The sequence below is a fragment of the Phocoena phocoena genome, chromosome 3 (genome assembly GCF_963924675.1).
Source record: "Phocoena phocoena chromosome 3, mPhoPho1.1, whole genome shotgun sequence".
Lineage (NCBI taxonomy): Eukaryota > Metazoa > Chordata > Mammalia > Artiodactyla > Phocoenidae > Phocoena > Phocoena phocoena.
In genome coordinates, this window is record NC_089221.1 from 115823875 (window position 1) to 115844170 (window position 20296).

The 20296-nt window shown below is 36.9% G+C and overlaps 2 protein-coding genes across 7 annotated transcripts in view; one reads left to right on the forward strand and one right to left on the reverse strand.

The window, feature by feature from the left end:
- The window catches only part of PKD2L2 (polycystin 2 like 2, transient receptor potential cation channel), a 40719-nt gene extending 24696 nt beyond the window's left edge, over positions 1 to 16023 (forward strand). The window contains exons 9-14 of the mRNA XM_065874531.1: positions 801 to 921; positions 1964 to 2065; positions 3529 to 3593; positions 4210 to 4264; positions 11885 to 11997; positions 15972 to 16023. Of these exons, the coding sequence (XP_065730603.1) occupies positions 801 to 921; positions 1964 to 2065; positions 3529 to 3593; positions 4210 to 4264; positions 11885 to 11997; positions 15972 to 16023 (508 nt within the window). The remainder of the gene's footprint in view (positions 1 to 800; positions 922 to 1963; positions 2066 to 3528; positions 3594 to 4209; positions 4265 to 11884; positions 11998 to 15971) is intronic.
- A 79-nt stretch (positions 16024 to 16102) lies between these two features.
- Positions 16103 to 20296, reverse strand: part of FAM13B (family with sequence similarity 13 member B) — a 68531-nt gene continuing 64337 nt past the window's right edge. For all 6 annotated transcript variants that reach the window (XM_065873095.1, XM_065873096.1, XM_065873093.1 and 3 more), the window contains 4 exons: positions 19373 to 19456; positions 19113 to 19279; positions 18258 to 18359; positions 16103 to 16226 (listed from right to left, as the gene is read on the reverse strand). In XM_065873095.1, coding sequence (XP_065729167.1) covers positions 16103 to 16226; positions 18258 to 18359; positions 19113 to 19279; positions 19373 to 19456 — 477 coding nt within the window. The remainder of the gene's footprint in view (positions 16227 to 18257; positions 18360 to 19112; positions 19280 to 19372; positions 19457 to 20296) is intronic.

The following is a 20296-nucleotide window of genomic DNA, read 5'->3' on the forward strand; positions in this document are numbered from 1 at the left end:
CATATATATATATATCATATATATATATAATTTATAATATATCCGTGGTGTGTATGGCAATACCACTGCAAACTAATGAGAAAACAAAATAAAACTTCAGGTTATGAAATCCTAATTCTACCTCTGCTAATACTATGCTCATTCAAAGCCTCAATTTCTTAATTTTTCTATCTTTAAAGTTAATAAAATGAAGATTTATAGTATTTTCAATGCTATTTCACTTCAAAGCCAAGCTTTTATACTTACTGGAGAAAATAAAATAAACCTCGGGATCATGTTTGAGGATCACTACCAGCACTTGTTTGAGACTTAGCAAGTGACAAATTGTTGCCATTTTTATTTCAGCAGAAGAGATGCAAAAATTAAGCATACCATTGATATTAGAAATTGTAGGGCTCTTGGGTCTATGTACAAGTTGAAAATCATTTATTGGAAAAGGTCAAAGTATTCTAAGTTTTATAAGGGCACAGGAATGGCTAAGGAGGCCACTGTCAAGACAAGCTGGTAAGCAGGCATCTCAAGGTTCAAATCTTGGAGGTGAACATTGGGTTCATATTGATTTAATAAATTGAAGCCCATCATTTCCTAAACTATCTGTTCAGCTATTAAGTCTTGGCTTTCTTTAGGGGAAAATTCTACATCCAATTTTATAGAACTCTGTGCTAACAAAACTAAAGCCAGAGAACATATGCCATATGCAGCTAGGTACTTTCCTAGGCACATTAGTAACCCCCATCTATTGTCATGTATGTATGAAGAGATATAGTATTTTCTAATGGTTTTCTTTTTTCCCATAAAAGATTCACACAATTTCGTATTGTTCTTGGAGATTTTAATTTTGCTGGTATTCAGCAAGCCAGTCGTACCTTGGGACCCATTTACTTCATTACTTTCATCTTTTCCGTGTTCTTTGTCCTGCTGGTAAGAATGACCATATATGTTCCCCTTTTTTGCTTACATTTTTCAGAATAAAAAATATAATTACCAATTTAGAAGAAATTATAGTATCACTGCTTAGCTGTCAGAACACTTTACATTTATTAAGAATGGCGTAGATTCCTAGTAATCCAGGGGGTCCAAATGTTTTCAAGCTGTCCAATGGAGAATGTGATCGTAATAGTTACCATCTTGGTAGTTATTGTGTGCCAAGAGTGTACTAAATCTTTTACACGTATAACTTGAAAGTTCCAGGTCTCTCCAGCCTGGGACATTTCATACCAGTAGGTATGAATTAGGCCATTCATATTCTGCCCATATTGCAACAGCTTTTGGCCCTTATGGATGAAAGCTCACACCCTTGTAATTTTTAGGAGTCCCCAGGACGGGTCTCTTACATGTGCTCAGGACAAATCTATTTGGCCTTCCTAATCAAGGAACCTTGCCTTTCTACTCAAGGCACTGCTACTGTCCTCCATGAAAACATTTTTTTGTCACACACAGCAGTTATCCCCTGATTGTGGGCAACAGTCCTCACAGTGACAGATCTGAGCCACAGTGAAAGGTGGAGAGGTGGGCTGGGAGTAAGAATACCCTCTCCACAGTTCTGTTTGTGTTATCTGGACATTAATATTTGTAAGAGCCCTAGTAAAATTGTGCATTTAAACAGCTCTATAGAATTTTAAAGAAAAAAAAGAAATACCCTTATGAACATATATTATTCTAAGTTTTCTTCTGATATGTAACATTAATAAATTTATATATATATATAATTAACCAATGTATATGCACTATTTTACATTCTGCTTTTCCCATTTACCATAAACATACTTGCCCATATCCACACACTACACATTTCCCACTCTACTATATTATATATAGTCTGCATAGCCATATCTCTTATTGAGCACATGAGTTACTTTTAAAATTTAAATCTAATTTTACAAATCCCAGCACTTGTCAAAGTCATTAACAACATTTAAACTAAATTTTTATTGAAATACTTCATTTGAATATTTCTCCCCAGAACATGTTCTTGGCAATAATTAATGATACCTATTCTGAAGTGAAAGCTGACTATTCAATAGGCAGAAGGCCAGATTTTGAACTTGGTAAAATGATTAAAAAGGTATGTCAAATTCTTCTAATCAGAATTCTAAGACCAATCTTGTTCAGTTTATACTTTTGTAGTTTGAATAACACCTAAACCCCAAGTGGTAGTGCAGGGAGGACATTTGGGTTTTTTTGTTTTGGTCCACGGTTACTTATATTTGTATTATTTCAGTACCAGGAGAAATGTTCTCTGGCTTCACAAATGTGACCAAAATTATTTCAGAGTTCAATGTATCAAAAAGCTACTGAGCACTAAATGCAAAGCACTTACTCTCTTCCCTCCCAAAGTTTTCAATTTAGATGCTGGTAAATTCCTATGAACAATCTGAACTCAGAACTCCTTTTGCCTTACCTTACTCACTTTCTGTAGTGGCAACACTCTCCTCAGTCACCCCTGGCTCAAAACCCTTGAACATTTCCTTTGTCCCTTATAATGGTCTGTTGCCAAGGCTTGTGTGTAAAGTTCACCCCTGTAGTTTTTGCTCACATTTGTGGAACTCAAAGACACTTTGAATTCTAACTGCCACCACTACGTTAGGTACTCAGTACTTTTCACCTGGACTTCTGTATGGTAACATCTTCTTAACTGTTCTAGCCTCCTTCCTGTGCCAGCCCAGTTTTGATCATATCACTTCTCTGCTCAAAATTCTTCAAAGTTTCCCTGGGCTTGTCAAAATAAGTCCAAATTCTTTATTCAAACATTCAAGGGCCTTTTCTAATCTCACAGTCTCAACCTATCTTTATTCACTACCATTGAACTAACTACACGATTTTTACCTTCTATGCCTCCATTCACAGCACTGTATGCCCCAGCTGTTTTGAGCACAGTGCTGTTCACCATGCTTGCTCTCATTGTCTCCTCTGGGCCTCTGCTCATGTCATTCCCTGACTCCCCAGTAATATTCCCTCTGCTCTCTTCGCTGACATTCTGTTCTCCCTGTGAGAGCAATCTTCCTTGTCCTCTCAATACCGACCTCACTGTGAACTGTAGCGGAGTCATGTGTGTACCATCTTGCCCATCTCTGCATACCCACAGCTCTAACCATAGCATTTCACACAGAAAAGGTCCTATAAGCTGTGAGGTTAGTGGGGCTTAAGAACTCTGTCCAAGAACTTATCTGTAAAAGTAAACTATTAATATGTCCCCCAATGAACTTAACTGTGGGTTTTTTCATCTTTTATCTCTTGATTATGATGTTGGTTATGTGCATTAAAGTGTTAATATCATTAATGCAATAAATGTTAATAATATTTTTTAAAGATTTTTTTTTCCAAGTTCAAGTGTGATGCCCTCCAGCTTTTTCACCAGCAGGCAGAAACCATAAGTAGTGACAAGGTGAAAAAAGATAATCATAGTATTTGCCTCTACATTTCTTTAGGGCAGCAGTCCCTAAAGTCAAGCATTCCCTATTTCCTTTACCTTGATCAAAAATTAACAATACAGAATATTATTTTTATGAACTTTTAAATTATGCTCAGAGTTACCACAATGCTCTCGAAAAACTCAAACTAAAGAAACCAGAAACAGATGAAGACAAGAAAAGGTAAGATGAATTTTCTTCAATTTTTAACTTACCATTTTAAAGCTCTGTATTATATTAGAAACTTACAGTGAGAGTAAGGTTTTTGTTTTTTTTTTTGAGAGTAAGGTTTTGATTGCAAAACAACCACCATTCAATGTGCTGATTCTAAATAAACTGTCAAAACATTCAGTAGCACCTCATAATTTCTGAGAGTGTCATGAAACTCTAAGCTAATTTAAAATTAATATAAGGCATGCCATGCCACTCAGAAAAAGGTTTAACACAAAGCTGCACAGGACAGTAAAGTCCCTCTAAAAAAGTAGGAAATGATTTTAGTCTACATTAAGTGCATGCTTTTAGCTATCAAAGTAAAAAATTCTTTAAATATTTAAGAATGTATTTACATTTATTGCATAATTTTAGTGTCAAAATTTGGCAGTGGGACATAATAGAAACATGTTTTTATAGCTAGAGATATGATATAGAGAACCTATTAATGACCACATTTTCCAATTAATTAGTGTTATTAGAAAGAACAGAAATTAAGTCAGATCCTTAATACAGATCTGGTTATATTTTATACTGTCATTTTCCTTTTTACTGTCATATACCTCTGATTTTTATTTTATATTCTCAGTAGGAAAAGCAGAGATTTGGCTGAACAAGCCAGAAGAGAAGGCTTTGATGAAAAAGTAAGATTTTAATTTTCTCGTAAAGAAGTGATAGCTTTATTAGAAAAAGTTCTGATTTAAGAACTGAATGATTTGCTTTTTTCAGAGCAGTAGTTGCCACCTCCAAATTTCTCCCAGAATCTAGATCCTTTCTTATTTAGGACAAATTGTTTGGATTCCAGATGCTCCATCTCTCTTATTGGTGCCCTTAGCCAGATACCCTTGTCCTACAGCTGTACCTTCACTGTGGGATTAGCACACAGGGTTTAGTGAGTATACTCTATTGAGATGATTATATAATTGTTCTCTTGTAATCATTAATGTGCTGAATCACTTAAATGATTTTTCTTATATTTCAAAACTGTAACATATATTCAAATGACTAAACATATATGTTTAATAAATAATTATGAAACAAACCTCCACATACCACTACCACCCAAGTGAAAAAGTAGAACATTGCTCTACTTCTGGATGCTTCCCACCCCCCAATATATTGAGAAAGAGGACAGCAGGGTCAAGAGATTGGAATAAGCAAACAAGTATGTATAATGGAGTGAGGTTTCTCATTATCAGACAATGGAATTGCAAAAATGGAAAGGCTGAAGGTTAAAATGAACCTTGTGGTGTTGGATTAGAATTGCAACTCTGTGTGTGTGTGTGCGCGCGCGCGAATTTATCTTCTAACTCTGTCCACTGAGAAGGCTAGAGTGACATCCTAGTAGCAATGACACAACGAGCGTCTAGATCTTGGTTTCCAAATACCATTCTCCTCTAAAAGGAACCAGGGCTCCTTGGAAATACAGTTAATTCCAGGACTGGAAAGTATAGGTGCTTCATACTGTACTCCATATAGAATGATGGAAAGCTGTTAAAAGGACACAAAAGTCAGCTTGAGTGGGGATCCCGCTGGCTAAGTGTGGGATTTTAAGCACTTAATGAATATTAATTTAAACCCACAGAATAAAATAGGATTCCATGAGTCCACACTGATCTAAACATATACATGAATAAAAGTCTGAGGAAGAATAGAACATTTCCATACCTCTCCACAAAATACTTACTAATTACAAAAAGAAAAAGAATAACATTATGGTGAAAAAGTCTAGAAAACAGAACCTTAATCAGTACTGGAACAAGCTGAAATTATATGCCACCTGACAGGACACTAAGAGAACACAGGATCCCTTCTGTAAAATTTCTGCCGAAGATGCATAACGCAACGAACCATCACACAATAAGAAACTGAGGGACATTCTATGAAATACTGGTCTATAGACTTCAGAAGTTTCAAGGTCATGAAAGTCAAGGTAAAGCTGAGGAACAACACCAGACTGAGATTAAAAGATGGGTAAATACAATGCATAATCATGGACTGGATCTTTTTACAATAAAGGGCATCATTGGGACACTGGTAAATTTGAATGGGGGACTGAGGATTTAGATGGTAATAATCTATCAATATTAATTTTCTGATTATGATGATTATACTGTGCTTATATAAAGGAGAATGTCCTTGTATGCAGGAAATACACACTGAAGTATTCAGGGACAATAAGGCATTCATGTTGGCAACTTCAAATACTTCAGAGGATAAAAACTATTTGTATTGTTCTTATAACTTTTCTAAGTTTGAGATTCTTTTAAAAAACAAAACTATAATTCAATAAACCATTTCTGAAATAAAAGACAATGTATATTGAAAGACATACTATGTACCTGGGAAAAATTACCTAAAATGAACATGAGACTTATCCAAGCAAAATTTGGATTTACTTACAAGGAAAAGAGAATTAGGTTAGCATAACACCATTCAACACCATAAATCAACAGAACAACACCTACAATATAGCAAGGAAAGAAAATGTAAGCCAAGGCTTTTTTATATGCAGCAAAGCTGTGTTTCAAGTATAAAGGCTCTAACAGTTTTGAACATGTAAGAACTTGGGGAATACCACTATATTCCTGAGGATTCCATGTGAGGATCATCTTCAGCCAAACAAGAGATGACTGAGAAATTTTAGAAAAAAGAAGGAAGAGAGAAGGTATAAAGTAAAAAAAGCTGACTGATTATTTCATATGTAATAGCTAAAAAGTTGAAGAATTATCATTTAGAGTTAATAGCCCAAAAGAAGAAACTTTAGCATATTTAAGAGCACAGTAGTAAATTAAAAAGATATTGTTTTATTAATTTTAAAACACATTTTTCCACATTTTAATATCTCTGAAATCAAGATGTGCCTTATATTTGACAATGTGCCATATTTTAACTGGTGGCATTTTTTTTCCTAAGTGGTACATAAAATAATGGTGTAATGGTCTTACGATAGACTCCATCTCTCAGATACAATAAAATACAGTAATATGATTAAATATACTTGGGTAGTAGAGGGAAAAGAAATGAGGAGGAAGAAATTATAACCTAATTTTTTTGTTGAACTTGTTTGGTTCTTGTTGAGGGAACCAAAACGAGAAGAGATGATGGAGGATGTATAAAAAGATACGTGGGCTTCCCTGGTGGCGCAGTGGTTGAGAGTCCGCCTGCCGATGCAGGGGACACGGGTTCGTGCCCCGGTCCGGGAAGATCCCGCATGCCGCGGAGCGGCTGGGCCCGTGAGCCATGGCCGCTGAGCCTGCGCGTCCGGAGCCTGTGCTCCGCAACGGGAGAGGCCACAGCGGTGGGAGGCCCGCGTACCGCAAAAAAAAAAAAAACAAAAAAAAAACAGACCACTAAAACAAAAATACATACATTCTTAAAGGGAAGCAATACCAAATCAAAAAAGAAAACTGATAATATGCCACATGGTAGAAGACTGTAAATATACCTTAAAACAATATAACTGTGACCAGATATATCTGACATATCAGTAAAGACAAATAAGCTTAATTTACTTAAAAAGAAAAAGAAAATATTTTCAGATTGAATCACAGAGTAACACCCAATTCTATGATATAGCCTAAAATATATACCTAAAACAAAGTGATTTAGAAAAGTTAAGTATAAAAGCATGAGCCAAGGTATAAAAGGCATGGAAAAGTTATCAGAGGACACAATATAAGTCAAGGTAGAATTCTAGAAAAAAGTTCTAAATGAGATGAAGGGCACTTTATAAGGCTAAGATCAATTTTAATAGTTATGATTATCTATGCAACAAATAATACAGCATAAACTTCCATAAAGTAAAGACTACTAGACTTATAAAAGGAAAAACATACAAGAATACACTAAAGTAAAGAACAGATCAAGAAAAATGAAAGGATTAAAAATATATATATAATGGGCTTCCCTGGTGGTGCAGTGGTTGAGAGTCTGCCTGCCGATGCAGGGGACACAGGCTCGTGCCCCGGTCCAGGAAGATCCCACATGCCACGGAGCGGCTAGGCTCGTGAGCCATGGCCGCTGAGCCTGCGCGTCCGGAGCCTGTGCTCCACAAGGGGAGAGGCCACAACAGTGAGAGGCCCACATACAGCAAAAAAAAAAAAAAAAAAAAAAAAAATATATATATATATATAATGAATGAAGTCTGTACTCCAAGAAGATACACCTGTTTTTCAAAACCCCTTCATGAAAATAGATATATTGGGCCAAAAAGAAAACCTCAATAAACTGAAAATAAAATTTATCAAAACTGAGCTCAAAAGAGATTTTTAAAAGCTTAAACAAATCCATTCTGTAGTAGAAATGAAGTCATCAAAGAGCTACCTCTGAAATAAATCAGGCCCAGATGGTTTCATATGGAAATTTTACCAGATTTTTAAAGAATAAATAATTTCAAGCTATTTGAGCTGTTCCAGAGCAAAGAGAAAATTGAAAATTTCCAAATTATTTTTATAAAATAATTTTAGAATCACTATATAGTGATTCTAAAACCTAGTAAAGATTGTATCCTCCTCAATTAAAAAAAAAAAAAAAAAACAGAAAAAGAAAATATCACTTATAGGGACTTTCCTGGTGGCGCAGTGGTTAAGAATCCGCCTGCCAATGGAAGGGGTTCAATCCCTGGTCCGGGAAGATCCCACGTGCTGTGGAGCAACGAAGCCTGTGTGCCACAACTACTGAAGCCAGCGTCCCTGGAGCATGTGCTCCGCAACAAGAGAAGCCACCGCAATGAGAAGCCCGCACACCACAACAAAGAGCAGTCCCCACTCACTGCAACTCGAGAAAGCCCACGCGCAGCAATGAAGACCCAATGCAGCCAAAATTTAATTAATTAATTAATTTAAAAAAAACAAAATATCACTTATAAATCTTGAAGCAAAAATCTTAAATATTAGCAAACAGAATCCAAAAGAACACAATACAATGATTCAGATAGGGCTTATTCAAAGAATGAGAAGATGATTCAAAACTGTATAATCAACTAATTACCATAATCCGTTCTATTTATAGATCAAAAAAAGGAAAACTATTATTTTCCATAGATGCTGGGTATTTGATAAGATTCAACATCCAACTTTGAGGGGGAAAACAAAACAGGAATCAATGGACTCCTCCTTGACATGATTAAAACAAATTTATCTCACCCCAAAGCTAGCACCTTATCTAATAGGGAAACATTGGACATGTCAAGGACAAGACAAGGATGTATTGGAGGGATCAGACAGAAGAATTAAGCAAGAGGGCTTCCCTGGTGGCGCAGTGGTTGAGAGTCCGCCTGCTGATGCAGGGGACACAGGTTCGTGCCCCGGTCCGGGAAGATCCCACATGCCGCGGAGCGGCTAGGCCCGTGAGCCATGGCCACTGAGCCTGTGCGTCCCGAGCCTGTGCTCCGCAACGGGAGAGGCCACAACAGTGAGAGGCCCATGTACCACAAAAAAAAAGAATTAAGCAAGAGAAGTACATGAGAAGTACAAAAGTAGAAAAGGATGAGGTAAAAACTACCTCTGTTTGAGATATGATTCTCTTTCTCAGGTATACAATGAACTGAACAATTATGACAAAAAGAGATTAAGTAGTAGGAAAAAATAATTTACATAGTCATGTCATATATGCAAACATCAACCAGCTTATTAAAAATTATAATAGAAGAAACTACAATAGCAACAAAATAGAAAATGCCCAGGGACTAATTTTTAAATGTTTAAAACCAAGATATGGAAAAATTTAAAACATTCCTTAAAGGCAAACATACACCTGACCAAATGACATACTTATTACATGTATGAGGACCTAGTCAGGAAAATGGAAACCATACTATACATTTCAAACAGAGAAAATTTATTACAGGGAATTGGTTACACAGGTATTGGAAAATAGAAAAAGTAAAAACACTGAAGCAACTCATAAGTAATAACTGTAGGAGGATGCTACCACTCCCATGGCTAAAGTTACAAAAGGTGGGTTTATTGGAACCTAAGACACTTAAGGGGCCTGAAGCTGCTGCTCAGACCTCTGAGGTCACCCTCCTCCCACCCCGCTGCTCCTGATACTTCTGAGGGAGTATGATGAAGCTGGTGCTGGGTATGCCAAAAGAAGCTGGACAACTGCAGCCTGGAGCCAACTACCATTCTATCAGCAATGCTGATAGAAAGAAAACAAGAAGAACCTTCTCCCCTCCATCGTCCAGTGAGGCAGAACCTAACAAATCTGGTAGCAAGACAGTCTAGGGAATGAGGTTTGCAAAGCCTGAGATCCAGCATAAAGAGCATAAAAGAGCATAAGAGTTTAGGAGGGCAAATTTTGAGTTGAGAGATATTAGCTAAACGGTCAGCTGAATTCACCCGCTTTAGCTATTTAGTACACATCTGTACTTCCATAAAATGACAATAACTATTTCTAGCTTCCATCTAATAAGACAGAACTATCCTCTATGAAAATGGAGCCCCTCTTATTCTCTCCCCAAAAGTGGAGAAGCAAGAGTAATTGTATCCATCTCTGGGTGACGTTAAGACCTTTTCTACTCGAATCACAATTCCTTAAGAATTTAATGTTTAAACTACAGAGTTTTAGACATGGAAGTATTAAGAGGCACCCCTCAGAGAATTCCCTGGGTTCCAAACAGAGCCCTCTCTGAACCCATTTTGTAGCAGCACCAATTTCCCCTTGGTAATTGGGATCAGTCACCTCAATCACTTCTTAGCCTGCTGGTTCGGTAGCCTGAGGAATCCCAAATAGCCAGGTGGTGGTCTCAAACTCTTAAGTCAATTGTGTCCCTCGGTGGAGGCACGCTGTCTATAAGGGTCTGTTTATTTGGACCTTCTCTGCTACCAACCAGTCATCAGTTAGGGGCCAGTCAGAAAAACAGAAACACACGAGGTAGCTCAAAAAGAGGGGGTTTACTTCACAGAATTCATTTCTGAGGCATGAGAGGTCTGTAAGAACCATTGCAGAACACTGAATTAATCCAGAAACAATTATAAGCAGCAGCTACCACCTGCAGGGAAGAGGTGGGTTGACTAGAACCTAGGAGCTTGAGCAAATGCCCCCACATAGTTGCTGCTCTATGAGGAAAGGTATTACTTTCCTGTGAATGTCAAGGAAGGCTTCATAGAAAAAGCGATGGTTGAGATGGGTTTTTTGAAGGATGCATCGTTTACCAGGCAGTCTATTCAATGCATATTACTAATGCATCCACATTTTAATAGACCTGGTCATTTAGAAATATTTGTGGGGCCCACCACTTTTTTAACATCACATTATAAGTACTGGTAAATATGTCAAAACATAGGTGCTGTAATATGGCTGAAATAAAACTAGAAAGATTGTAAACCACCCTTTCCTACTTCGGATATGTTGGTTTAAAGACAAACACTTTCTGATATATAGCACAGCTCCTCTGGCCAGCACAGCATCCATTTATCAGGTAAACAGTGTATGAACTTGGGCATCACCATTCTCTCTGAGGAAGGTAATCAGAACCCTTATACAGGGATCCACTTTGCTACTTAACATTACTGTTGGAGCAGGGCAATAGCATACCGATTTACTGAAAAGTCTCTGCATCGTATCTGGGTGCACTGTCTCTTCTTTCCCTCTTTTTCTAGGGCTGTTTCTATTTTCCATAACATAACAGAGCATTTTTTCTAAAGCTGGGAAAAAGGTATTTGGACACTAAAAGGAAAATGGGTGGGTAGTGAGCACAAAGCACAGAAAGGGCTCTTTAGGATCAGAGAAGGATACAGCAAGAATCTTCTGGTATGAGGAGCTTATTCTGGGGTATGTAGACAGATTGGAGTACACAGATTGATGCAGTAATTATGAAGAGGAGATCGGGAATTGTTAGGAGTCTGGCTGAGAAGCAGCTGGGAGGGCAAATAATACCCACAAACGTACTTTGATGTACACTTGCTTCATTATAGAACAGAGGTACAGAAAAGAACATCCCAGCTTTGGCCAAGTGAAGAATGGAGAATATCAGCTGGAGATACAGAGGGGAAGAGGCAGTGAAAAGGGAATAAGACGATATTCATAATTTTAAAATCCCCTAACTCTGCTAAACAGTTTTAACACCAAGTTCTCTGAGGTGACTCTGCTAATGCATAGACCCAAAAATCAGGCAGGGCAAAAAGCCAGTGGGGCTCAAAATCACAGCCCTGGAGAGTAAAGTTCAAGATTCTCAACCCTGTGATGCTTGTGTGCCATGGGCCTGCAACAGAGAAAAACAAAGATTGCAGCTTATGCTTTTTCCTCTAACTTTACAGGAGATTCAAAGTGCAGAGCAGATGAAAAAATGGAAAGAGAGGCTTGAGGAAAAGTATTATTCTACAGAAATTCAAGATGACTACCAGCCTGTCACTCAACAAGAATTTCGAGAGTAAGCATTTGTTCTAACCAAGGTACTATGGGATATCGTGATATGGGGACTGGGGACATTCCACAATTTTCCTGAACCCAGAATCTCATTCTGTTAAGATGCCACTTTTTTTCCCCAATTTTTTACCCAACTTTAAAATGACACAGAAAGCACAAAACTCCATTTGTTTAAATGTAAGGTGAGAGCAAGACCAACTGCTTTTGTCCTTACATCTCTAAATAATAGACTGCCATTTATACTTGACACGCATAGCAGATACTGTGCTCCACACAGCTTTATAATATTAGATCCATAACTGGCCATACTAGGCATATTTTGGGAGCTTAAAATACTATCTTCCCACTCAAAGTATTTCACAATAGGTGTTAATAACCTGCTGTCTCTTTATGTACAAAAATGTTACTGACTCATTCTCTACTTCCTTCTAAATTATCCTTTAGCCTCTTTTTATATGCTGTGGAGCTGGAGAAAGAATTACACTACGTCAGTTTAAAACTAAACCGAGTGATGAGAAAGGTTTCAGCTCTACAATATTGAGGCAAGTGGAGGTGAGAATCTGTGATACAATCATGGAACATTTCTAACAATTTATTCCTGTACTGAATTATTTCCTAAATTTGTCCCCATTTGGGGTACATTTTAAAAGCACAAAACTAGCTACCATCAAATTATCGTCAGGGTCAATGATAATCATCAAATGATTTCTAGGAATGGGACCCAATATATAATCCATGTGTATTACAACATGCCTCCACAGTATACACACACAGGTACACATGAAGACTTTTATAATGAGATTTATTATTAAATTCTAGGAATATGAATGGAAAGTATAAAATAATATTGCTTTTAGTTCTTAGGGCAGGTCTCTAATTAATAGTTCAATAAGTCAGTAAAGATAGTTTTCTCAATGCTACACAGAGTATTAGAACTGTTGGTATTCTCATCATGTGCCATGTTCTAATTTCTCTAGCCAAAGGTAAATTAATAAATGCTTAGGATTCTAGAAAACCATTATATAAGACCCCAAGTAAAATAATCTCACCTCCACTCTTCCCAGTTGGAAGTGTCCTGGAAAAAGGCAAAGTGTAGAAGAACAAACTTCCCAACCACCTACAGAAATTTCACTAATATCTTCAAACTAGAAATTCATCTAGACAGTTTCTAAAGTAACACATTTGAAGTTTCCCAAAAGTGCTCCCTCGACTACTTTAAAAGTAAACTATCCTTTAAAACATAAAATAAAAGAGCCAGGTAGGAGCATCAAGGTTATAAGAGGTTATGTTTGAAAAGTGTAAATGAGGGTGTTGCAAAAGCCCTGTATGGATGGTTGGCAAGTTTTGGATGGCTGGCATTTTGGAAATTGGAAGGAAACTCTTCTAATATAGGTTACATAAGCCCTCCTAGAAGAGCTATATGTTATACGTTCTCTTAGCCCAAGTAACATCATTTGACCACAGACTTCCACATTGTGCTCAACAGTCCCTGGACTGTAAAACTCAAATAAAGGAATTGTTAAATATACCCACCTTCCTTAAGCCAAGCTCTTCTCTTAGAGACTGCATGTCAAGTTTTCTTAATAAGATAATTCACTGCAACAAGAAATGCTGACTATTCTCTCTGCATCTTCTCCCTAGATTTCCAAAGAGAATCAACAACATGGCCTTTCCTTGTCTTACCACTCCCTAGAGCTGTAGACAGTCACGTGGTTTAGTAACCTTGCTGTCTCCCCACATGGTCCCTGGTTGGGGTAATTCAAACAAAGCCTGAGAACATTAAGCCAAGGGAACACTTGAGGGTTTTATTTCTTCTTTTTAAACATCTAGTGAAAAAAACAAAAAACATTTACAATGACTTAGAACATTAAAGTTCTTTTATTACAAAAGTCTATACAATGAAGTGCCAAACACAGCAATGCAATTATACTTGTAGTTGTATATATCTATATATTGTTTGTATATAGATATACAGTTTTTACTTGTACCAAAGTAAAATTATCACAAACTGCCTAATTCTACCACTTACTACTGAACTATGACACACAATACTGTCACATAGCATAAGTGCTGCCATGCCACTTTTTATCTATTCTACTCACAGCCAAACATTAACAGTGAATAACCAACATCATGAAGCAGCTGTTATTTCTAAAATGAAACCAGTCAGGCCACTGACTTATAAAAATATGGTACTCATATAGATTTAGCATTATAAAGAAGGAATATATTATTTAAAACATTTAAATAGTGCATATGGACATTTTTGCATGTGGTATATAAAATAAAACATTCATATAAAACAATACACAGTGCACATTAAATAAGATGTTTGGATATACTCCTGTTGGAGACTGAAAGAAATTAACTAAATGTACACTGCATGATGAATTCAAATCAAAATGATAACATCTTTTGGTGTTCTCAATTTCACGTTTCTAGGTGTACATTATGAATAACCTAGCTGTATCAAAAGGAAACCACACGAAAAGGGCTGGATTTAGTGCTTTATTCCCCAATGACACGTTCACTACCAAGGAACATTCCCTCCCCCCAAAAAAGGCATTGCACACAAAGGTGAAATGTGAAGTACTAGAAATGCTACTTATTATCAAGCTACTTCATGTGCTATGTAATAGTGCCAGAATTCTGAGGTTCATGCTTCCCTCACCTTATTAAAGGATGCTGTAAAAGTCCATTTTTGTATGGAACAAATTACGAATATTAGCTAGTTAAGAAAACCATGCATGAGTCACTGCATGCAAAACATGGGCACAAAGTGAGACACTCATCAATCCAAAAAAGCACCAGGAAAAAAATGAACACTTAGATTAAGCCTGATCAGAATATGCTGTTAATGACTATCATATTGTTAGCACAAATAAAGTCACCATTCTGTGAAAATAATTAGCAGAATTATACCAGGAAAGAACCTGAAGAAAAGCCATGCAAAGCCAGAGAAAAAAAGATATGCTTAGAGTGTATGACAAGGGGCATACCACAATACACCTATAACCAGCTGCTTTAAACAGCTTGTGATTGAGCAAAAGGTGATCCCTTTAGAGGATGTTTTCTTTATGGATTTTGCTGATTAAAAAAGAAAAAAAAATGATGTAACCCCTTGAAGGTACATGTAAAAATGCAGTGGTATAGCCCTTGTTAAGAATAGATTTACTTCAGGCATAATGATTCTTTTGCCAATTTAAGCCTATTTGATTGAACACACAAATCTGAGCACCATCAGAGTTCCTACATACTGACATGGCTATTTTCTCACATTATCTGGAGGTGGGTAGGGGGAAAAAATGCAGGATCTAATCCAGACAAATCACATCATCACCAACTGATAAACGGTAACTGAGGAAACAAACAGTAACTTAAGTCCCAAAGGCAGCATGTGATATAATTCAGTTCTGTGTGTGATGTGTGCTGTGTGTTTTCACTATACTAATAAGCAAGGTCACTTTTTGGTCTACCCGCTGTTATCTTCATCCAGGAGCTGTGTGACCACTGAATTGCAAAATTCTGCTAACATACTACCTGTGAGAAAGTGTCACTTTGGGAATTTAACAGAAATATGTTCCACAGTAGGACTTGAAATTTCAGTTGATTTTGGTTTTCTAAGAAAACACAGAACATAGTTGCATATGTGCACATTTATAGGCTTTTCTTTCAAATTTTCAGTCATTCTGTAAGAAAAAGGCAACTGAAGAAGAATTCAATGTGAAGATTTTCCTCTCAATTTTCTTGAGTAATGAAAAACAAAATAATAAAGTTGGTAATAACAAAAAGCTTCTATCTCCAAAGTTCTTAAAGTTGAAAAGATAAAATATTAGTCTTCTACTAACACGATGTATCTGTAGTACAAAACAATGAAGAAAAGTGGATGTTTGCTAAAGGTAGAGGGGCAGTCTGTGGTTAACATGGAACATCGCACTCCCTAGACAGGGTCTACTTACCCTCCCATCATTTCTCTAGTGGCACCACCAGCAAGTACAAAATGAGACTCTGTGAGTGCCTGACAAAATGAACTGAAGTACCAGCCAAGTACACATGATGATAGCTTCAGGGAATACAACTGATTTTATGATGTTTTCAAGGACCATATTTTATATGGATTTTGAAGAATCTTGTTTGCTGATAAGAACTTCAAGAAGCCTAAGCTTGGCTTTAATTTTCTTGTACTCCCTGTACTCCTCAAGCACTGGAACACGATCCTCTTTCTGGGCATTCCTAGGGGAGAAAATAAAACCTAGAGATCATCTGGAAAATAAAGTCCCAGAAGTTGTCGTAATGAGAGACAGAATATTACTCAATACAAACTCAAATAAAAAACTGTTCTGCAAGAAAAAAAAAAGACTATTGGACTAATTCCCTTCATCCCAATGGAATATTCCTAGAACACTTCTAATTTTGATGTATTTCTCTATTGACAGATTAATTGATGATATTAGTATCAATGATGATTGCAGGTAACTACAGATAATCAAATATTTTAATAAGACATGAGCTACTAGACTCTGTCAGGTCTGTGAGTGTATACTAAGTGCTAGAGGCTACGCTGAGTCATTTCATACATTCCATACATTACTTAACTCTGGCTTCAGTGAATTAAGATGTAAAAGTATAACATCTTAGTGGTAGCGAAAAAATCATTTTTCTCACTTTATATTACTGACCCAAAGCAATTCAGTTTAATAACCAGGTAAAGCATCAAACTATCCTAATTACAAGCAAAATTTTTTTCCAATAAGACAAGGAATTAGAAGGTACTTGGAAAACACACTTGTGATTTTTTTAACCATATATGCCAACCTACGTAGAAGACTCTCAAACACAGTAGTCCCCCTCCTTATCCGTGGGGATACATTCCAAGACCCCAGTGGATGTCTGAAACCAAACCCTATATATACTATACATACATACCTATGATAAAGTTTAATTTATAAATTAGACACAGTAAGAGATTAACAATAACTAATAATAAAATAGAGTAATTATAACAATACTCTGTAATAAAAGTTATGTGAATGCAGGCTCTCTCAAAACATCTTACAAGTTTAAAGCCTTTTCCATACTAACTAAGCACTTATCATGCACTGTGGCCATAACTTCTGCAGTTTGAGATATGACAGCAAAACTAGTAGGAATTTCCTTTTCCTTCTTCAAAATTTCATGGATAGATTCGTTATTATAGATCGGAGCACCTCAGCACAAGATTTTTTTCGTAGCCTCACTGAGTAAAGAACTTTCCCCTTTTCACCTGAAGTACTCTGTGGCTTCTCTTTGGCATATCTGAATTGCTAGCATCACTACTCTTGCGCTTTGGGGCATTAAGTAAAGTAAGGCTTACTTGAGCACAAGCACTGAGATACTGTGACGACGGATCTGACAAACAAGATGGATACTAACTGACTAAAGGGCAGGATATGCTGGACAAAGGGATGCTTCACGTCCTGGGTGGGCCGGCACGAGATTTCATCACATTACTCAGGACAGTGCACAGTTTAAACTTTATGAATTGTTTATTTCTAGAACTTTCCATTTAATATTTCTGGACTGCAATTAACCATGGAGTAATTGAAACTGCAAAGAGAAACTGAAGAGGGGGGACTACTATAGAGCTATTGGCTTGGTAAGACCGTCCGGTAACATGGAAAAACTTTTCTGAGGCCTGAAATAAATAATCCTCATTTCTGGCCACAATCTGAATTAGAATTTATTTTTCTTACTTTTAAAAGAGTCCCACTGGGTCAACTGGGTATTACCCAGTTAGATAAAGGCACTTGCCATATTGTATTATAGGGGAGCCACATGACTGCCACACTGATACACACCTTGGAAATACGTGCCCTAGAATGACCCAACATGCAGCCTAAGCAGCAATGGTCTCAGTATAAGAATCCAAACTAGTTAGGATACCACTCATATTTGGGACCCTTTCTAAAAGGAGATCTCGTTTCACAAACACTTCCAAAAGGATGAGGATACTGAATTAAGGAACATAAAATAACTGCCACTCAACCAAGCATTCTCTAGGACAATCCTGAAATATTTTGTCAGATGTTTACTCCAGCTCTGACTTTTTCTTTCCATTAAGAGCAGGGCTGCACAGTATAAAGGAATGTTTTTTACCGTTATTTTCAATGCTAACATCCTTATATGCACAATTTATTTCTATTCTTATATATTTCTTTATTTCAACATATGGGCACTTGGGAGTTTAAGAAGAAAGAAGATTCAATTTTGTGATGCTCAACAAACCTTCCATTTTGTTGATAAAATGCTTCTTCAAATTCCCGTAACGTTTTACGTAGTTTCTTTTTTTCAGCTCTGGCTTTCCAAAGTTGTTCCAGTAATTCGGGCCTAAAATTGAAATGGGAAGAAAACATTTGAAAGGGCACTTTTGATTCATTATGTTCTTAACAGTGTTTCTAACCCTGGCTGCAAAATCAAGCCAGCTGGGGAGCTTTTAGAATATACCAATGTCTTAGGTTTCACCTTGGAGCAACTAAATCAGAATAGCTGCTGGTAGGGCTCTGCATAAGTATTTAAAACAAAAACAAAAACAAAACAACTTCCCACATGATCCTAAAGTGACTCCAGGGCTAACAACTAGAACCAAAGGCCACATCAGGTAAAGAAGCTCAAAGAGCACAAACTAACAGATGACTCTCAGCTGGTTCCAGCACTTTGTCATACAGCAAACGTAAGATTTTAGGTTTATTTATTTATTTATTTTTTGCGGTACGCGGACCTCTCACTGTTGTGGCCTATCCCATTGCAGAGCACAGGCTCCGGACGCGCAGGCTCAGCGGCCATGGCTCACGGGCCCAGCAGCTCTGCAGCATGTGGGACCTTCCCAGACTGGGGCACAAACCCGTGTCCCCTGCATCAGCAGGCGGACTCAACCACTGCGCCACCAGGGAAGCCCGTTTTTTTAATTTTTAAAACACACTAATTTTCAATAAAGAAAATGTGAATCACAACATGTATTTGTAAAGCACACTTTTCAAAGCGGGTGTATTTCTTTTCTTTACTCAATTATTTAACACTGAATTTCTTTGCATATAAATTTTATTACATGAATAGGCTAAAATCACAAACCAGGATACATACATAGAAGCTGCTCGAGTACTTGACAATCGGAGATCTAGAGCCAGTTTTTCTTGATTTTCTTCCATATCAGATTCTGAGTTTTCCAGTGAAGGCTGTGCCTGTACAGCAGTTTTCAAGATATCAGTTAACTCAGAGGACAAACTAACACCATCTTCTTCTTCTTCTTCCTAAAAATATATCCAAACAGAGAATCAAACATGCCATGATTTCAATTTTTCCTTTAGGAAAAAGATCAGAGAATAATTTCTCTTAAGGATTACCTTGATTTCTTCAAAAAAATGTGCAGTTTCTCCTTCTATGATTGGCTGTAACGTCTGACCCCTTCGCTTGGTGGATGGAGATCCCTGTAACCATAAACATATAAGTGGGTTACATTTTAAGTATTTAAAATGTTCAATGAAGATTCACTTCACTATTACAGTTTAAATAAAGTTTAATAGATCTTAAAACTTTATTTTCAAAATTCTAACCATATGCTTTAAAATTTTTTAGGAATTCTTTACTAAATTTATTTTTGCTTTTTTCTTGTTATGTATCCATAAGAGTGACAAATGATAATTTATGTCTAGGTAATTCTAAAAGAGCTCATTCAATAAATGTTTTTAAAATTCTAAATAATAATGTGTGACATATTATTTAATTGGGAGCATTTTTCTTTTTAACCAAGCTGTCAACTTTTTTGGTCTGAGGACCCCTTTATACTCCTTTTTAAAAAATAACAGCTTCATTAAGATATAATTCACATACCATAGAGACTTCCCTGGTGGTTCAGTAGCTAAGACTCCATGCTCCCAATGCAGGGGGCCCGGGTTCGATCTCTGATCAGGGAACTAGATCCCACATGCCGCAACTAAGAGTTTGCATGCTGCAACTAAAGATCCTGCATGCCGCAACTAGAAGATCCCACATGCCACAACGTAGATCCCGCCTGTGTGCCACAACTAAGGACCACCACTGCTAGCTAAATAAATAAATATTTTTAAAAAGATATAATTCATATACCATAAAATTCACTCTTTTAAAGTGTACAATTTAGTGGTTTTTAGTATATGCACAAAGTTGTACAACCATCACCACTATGTGATTCTAGAACATTTCATCACCCCAAAAGGAAACCCTGTACTCATGAGCCCTCTCTCCCCAGCCCATGGCAAACAACAATCTATTTTCTGTCTCAATGGGCT